Consider the following 6136-nt stretch of genomic DNA (forward strand, 5'->3'; position numbering starts at 1 on the left):
TTTGTTTTCTGTACATTTGAACCTCACACACACACACAGATAGATAGATATTTCTAGTGAGCCCACTTGCTTAGAGAGGCCTTAAGCAACCTCGAAAAGCCAAGAGCTTTATAGACTTGAAACCCTGGGCAACGCTACAGACCGGCCGTATCTATCTTTATCTACATATCCTACTGTTCTATATAGCTTAGAGTGTTCTTCTTCGGATTTTGATTTACTGACGATACGTACATATATTGACATAGAACGAAGAAGAATTTTGACGAAAAGATATGGCGACAGCGTTATTTACCTCGGTGACTGCTGAGTGATAGAGTGTTAGTTTTTTGGGGGGGAATATTCGTAGTCGAAGTAGTTTTAGTGGTAGTTGATGTAGAGATGGTGGCGGTGGATACATAATTGTATTACATATATATACATACATACATACATACATATTATATATACACACACGCACACGTGTACATATACATATATATATATGTGTGAATAAAAAATAAAAATAACAAAATATGAAAAAAAGGGTTTTGTATGATCGTGTATAGAGGAATATATTATTTAAGAGTTCCAACTCAATCTGTTTTTTATGTTTTATTTAAAGTCTTATAAAATTAATGCGGGATATTGAACATCGAATATATAATATAAATAGTAAAATGAAACGAAGTATTGAATATATGAAATATTGAGTATTAAATATATAAGGACTAATGTACTTTCATGCCTCATGGCATTCATCAGGGTCCTGTCTGATAGATGTGCAGCATCTAAGCAGGATTTCTTCAAAAATTTGTGCAAAAGTATCTATTTTTCTGGAAGTTATGAGGCAACAAAGTCGTGAGGGTGAGGTACATATCTGTAGTTATGGTGGAAGTTTTATCATCCATAGAAAAGAATAGGGAAATATTTCCAGTTCAATATAATTACTGTATTCTTGAAGAAAATATATTTTACCAATGCCGTTCTAGGCACTGTCATGCTATTAGCTGTCAGAAGTGAAAGTGCTCACTGCTAGTGAAGTATCTGTCTGTCTGCCTGCATGCCTGTTGCTGGCCTGTCGATTCTTTGGCTACTAACAGCTAATACCATGACTGGCCGGAGCGAGCTATATGTCTGTCTGTCTGTCTCTCTCTCTTTCTATCTATCTATTACTCGAAAGTTCGCGCGTCCGTGCTAGCTAGTCGTGAGTGGTCGATCCTATTATTTTTAAACTTCAAACTTCATTTGTTTTCTATTTTGATAAATTCTCTCTGTTGAAAATTATATTTTTATATTTTAAATAATTTGCCATTTCAGGAAATATGTTTTTATATTAAATTTGTGTTTTCTACTCACGACTAGCTAGCGCGGATGCGCAAACTTTCGAGTAATAGATAGATAGATAGAGAGACAGACAGACAGACAGACATATAGCTCGCTCCGGCCAGTCATGGTATTAGCTGTCAGTAGCCAAAGAATCGACAGGCCAGCAACAGGCAGACAGGCAGACAGACAGATACTTCACTAGCAGGCAGTGAGCACTTTCGCTTCTGACAGCTAATAGCATGATCAGACAAGTGGAACATAATTCTATTATTTAAATACATTACTACAGCATGAAATCAAACTTCTTTCAACTTACCTTTAGCAGATGTAAACAATGAATCAATGTGTTATGCGTTTTCACCAAACTACCACAGTAAATATCTCAAATGCTGCAATGAGATTGACCAAAGTTTCGATCCTCAGCGACCTGAGTTCCTAAAAAGCTCAACAATAAAATCGTGAGTGAAGCTGGCTTAATGTCGCCAACCGCACTTTCGGTCTTAAATATACCAAACTCAATGGTAACGTCCCCTTGGATATGTCATAAGGTCACAAGGGGACGTTGAATATTTCAAGAGGTACGAAACATTTTCAACAAATTATTTTAATCTCTAAAATATGAATAAGACATGGCAGTATTAATAGACGCAAATTCTGACGATAAACCACTGAGCAAACCTAGCTTCTCTTTCGTGAATGAAATGTTTTTCGCTGCTCATTTCCGATTTTTCTTTTTGACACAATATTTCATAAATATTTACGTTTTAGTTTGTCTCAATGTTTATGATCTTTTATTTTCTAGATTTAATCATCATCATCATCATCATCGTTTAACGTCCGCTTTCCATGCTAGCATGGGTTGGACGATTTGACTGAGGACTGGTGAAAACAGATGGCTACACCAGGCTTCAATTTGATTTGGCAGAGTTTCTACAGCTGGGTGCCCTTCCTAACGCCATATATATAAAAAGAACATGACTTTCCTCCTGGGTGAATACATTTACAATTAGTAAAAACTTTTCCTATGAGAAATATTTACCACTAATATAAGAGCATGGAGGCACATGGCCTAATGGTTAGAGCAGCGAACTCATGATCAAGACATTGCAGGTTCGAATCTCAGAGCAGGTGATGTGTATGGTTATGAGCAAAACACCTAAGCAGAAGGTAGGGGCAAACTTCTGCAGACTCTTTCACCACAACTTTCTCTCACTCTTTCCTCCTGCATCTAGCAGCTCACCTGAGACAGACTGGCGTCCTATCTAGGTGGGGATACTATACGCCAATGAAACCAGGCATGGCTCAAGAAGGAACAAACAACAATATAAAAGCATCATGGTTTTTATTTTGTAAAAATGTTTCAGATGAGTTAAGTTATTTCTATCCATACGAGAATGACTTGCCACTGATATTGGAGTGAAATGGTTTCTTGCCTGTACAATCATACCTGTGAGTAGTTAAGGTATTTCCATGAGAGAATAATTTACCACAGATATCGTAATTAAATTGATTCAACACTTGTGTGAATGTTTGTTACTATCAAAGTGAAAACAAAAAGGAAAAAAGCTCTACTTCATGTCTTAAACAAGTCTTATGTATGGTTTGCTTTAGGGAAAATGGTTTTTGTGGCTGGCTGCCCTACATATCACCATCAATTTCACAGTATATTGGATGTCTTTTACTTTGGCACCAGCACTAGAGAGGCTGTCATGTTGCTGGCAACTTTAGAGTGCTGATGTATCTGTCCGTTTGTCACTCACTGTTTTTGAGTAGATGAGTTATTACAGATATCACTGTTATAAACTTTTTCATTAGAACAAATACGTTTGTGTTTAGTTAAAGCACAACTATGAGAAAATGATTTGCCACAGATGTCACAGTGATATGGTTTTTTACCTGTATGAATGTATTTGTGACTACTTAAAGCAGTACTTAAAGAGAATGATGTACCACATATATTACACTGATATGGCTTTTCTCCTGTATGAATGCGGTTGTGCTTAGTTAAATCACTATTTTGGGAGAAAGATTTACCACAAATATCACACTTATAGGGTCTATCTCCTGTATGAATACGTCTATGAATTATTAAATGAGCTGTTTGAGAAAATGATTTATCACACGTCTCACAGTGATATGGTTTCTCACCTGTATGAGTACGACTATGGACAGTTAAATGACTTGCCTGAGAGAAAGATTTACCACAGATGTTACAATCATATGGTTTCTCTCCTGTATGAGTGTATTTATGTTTAGTTAAGTGATATTTTTCTGAGAACGATTTACCGCAGATATCACATTGGTATGGTTTTTCCCCTGTGAGAATACATTTATGAACAGTTAATGTATTTCTACTAGTGTATGATTTACCACAGATATCACATCGGTATGGCTTCTCTCTAGTATGAGTGAATTTATGTTTAGTTAAATTACCTATTTCAGGGAATGATTTACCACAGATATTACAGTGATATGGCATATCACCCATATGAAAGTGCATGTGTCTAATTAAGCCAGAATTTTGAGAGAAGGATTGGCCACAGACACTACAATGATATGGCCTTTCCCCTGTATGAATACGTTTGTGATTAGTTAATCCACTAGCAACACTGAATGATTTACCACAGATATCACAGGGATATGGTTTCTCTCCTGTGTGAGTACGTTTGTGTTTAGTTAATTTACTAGCAACACTGAATGACTTAACACAAATATCACACTGATATGGTTTTTCTCCTGTATGAATATGCTTGTGAACAGTTAATCCACTTCTAGCAATGAATGATTTACCACAGATATCACAGTCATATGGCCTTTCCCCTGTATGAATACGTTTGTGAGCAGTTACTGCACTTCTAACAGTGAATGACTTACCACAGATATCGCAGGGATAGGGTTTCTCTCCCGTATGCATGCGTCTTTTGTGCAATGTTAATTGGCATGTTTGAGTGAATGATTTACCACAGATCTCGCAGTGATATGGTTTCTCACCAGTATGAAGACGCGTATGCTTTTTTAGAGCCTGACTGCTAGAGAACGATTTCCCACAGACATCGCAATGGAATGGTTTCTCTCCTGTGTGAATACGTTTGTGAACAGTTAATGCATTTCTACTAGTGTATGATTTATCACAGATATCACATTGGTATGGTTTTTCCCCTGTGTGAATACATTTATGAACAGGTAATGCATTTCTACTAGTGTATGATTTATCACAGATATCACATTGGTATGGCTTTTCTCTTGTGTGAATACATTTATGAACAGTTAATGAATTTCTAGTAGTGAATGATTTACCACAGATATCACAGGGATATAACTTCTCTCTTGTATGAGTTAATTTATGTTTAGTTAACTGACATTTTTGAGAGAATGATTTACCACAGATATTACAATGATATGGCTTATCACCTGTATGAATGCGCATGTGTCTAATTAAGCCAGAATTTTGATAGAATGATTTGCCACAGATACTACAATGATATGGCCTTTCCCCTGTATGAATACGTTTGTGTTTAGTTAATCCACTAGCAACACTGAATGACTTAGCACAAATATCACACTGATATGGTTTTTCTCCTGTATGAATACGCTTGTGAACAGTTAATCCACTTCTATCAATGAATGATTTACCACAGATATCGCAGTGATATGGTTTCTCTCCTGTATGTACCTGTCTCTTGTGTAGCGTTAATGCACTTGCATGAGAGAATGATTTAGCACAGACATCACATTGATATGGTTTTTCCCCTGTATGAACACGTTTATGAACTGTTAATGTACTTCCATATCTGAACGATTTGCTGCAGATGTCACACTGATAAGGTTTCTCTCCTGTATGAATGTGTTTGTGTATATTTAAGGAATTTCTATCAGTGAATGACTTACCGCAGACATCACAGTGATAAGGCTTTTCTCCAGTATGAGTACGTCTGTGAGAATTTAAATGAACTTTTTGAAAGAATGACTTACCACAGATATCACAGTGATATGACTTCTCTCCTGTATGAATGTATTTGTGTTTAGTTAAATTACCTTTTTCAGAGAATGATTCACCACAAATATTACACTGATATGGTTTCTCTCCTGTATGAGTACGTACGTGGCTAGTTAAGCCATTAGTCTGAGAGAATGATTTACCACAGATGTCACAGTGATATGGTTTTTCGCCTGTATGGGTACGTATGTGACCAACTAAGTGACCTCTTAGAGAAAATGATTTACCACAGATATCACATTCAAATGGTTTTTTTCCAGTATGGAAGTATTTGTGAGTAATTAAAGTGTGTATTCGAGAGAATGATTTACCGCAGATATCACAGTTATGTCGTTTCTCTCCTGTATGGAGATGTTTGTGAGTAATTAACGTACGTATTCGAGCAAATGATTTACCGCAGATATCACAGTTGTGTGGTTTCTCTCCTGTATGTAGATATCTATGTTCAGTTAAGTAAATTTTTACATTGAATGATTTACCACAGATATCACAATGATACCGTTTCTCTGGTATCTTACTTGTATTAATACATTTATGAGTAGTAAGCTTACTTTTCAGAGAGAATGACTTTTTACAGATATCACAGTGGTAGGAGGATTCCCCTGTCTCTTTTGACAATTCTTCAGGCAAATCCATACTTCTATAATTCTTTTATTCCCCACAACAATATCTGTATATTTTTTAAAATCTTTATCTTTCTTCCTGAGTTGATCAAAGCCTTTCCATGAACTGCAATATTTCCACAAACGTTTATCTCTGTTATCATCAGAAAAGGACTGCGATGTCTTTCTTTAATCTTAGCAAATTTAAGTGGAACTCAGTATCATCTTGTAT

General features: G+C 36.1%; 1 protein-coding gene across 3 annotated transcripts in view; it reads right to left on the reverse strand.

Moving 5' to 3' along the window:
- LOC106880119 (zinc finger protein 208) overlaps positions 1-6130 on the reverse strand; it is a 27675-nt gene extending 21545 nt beyond the window's left edge. For 2 of the 3 annotated variants that reach the window (XM_052976535.1, XM_052976536.1), the window contains exon 1: positions 1622-6130. In XM_052976535.1, the coding sequence (XP_052832495.1) occupies positions 3062-5938 (2877 nt within the window). In that variant the 5' untranslated portion in view covers positions 5939-6130 and the 3' untranslated portion in view covers positions 1622-3061. The remainder of the gene's footprint in view (positions 1-1621) is intronic. The other variant, XM_014929939.1, reaches the window with a different exon arrangement.
- Between the last annotated feature and the right edge of the window lie 6 nt (positions 6131-6136).

The sequence above is a fragment of the Octopus bimaculoides genome, chromosome 24, assembly GCF_001194135.2.
Source record: "Octopus bimaculoides isolate UCB-OBI-ISO-001 chromosome 24, ASM119413v2, whole genome shotgun sequence".
NCBI lineage: Eukaryota > Metazoa > Mollusca > Cephalopoda > Octopoda > Octopodidae > Octopus > Octopus bimaculoides.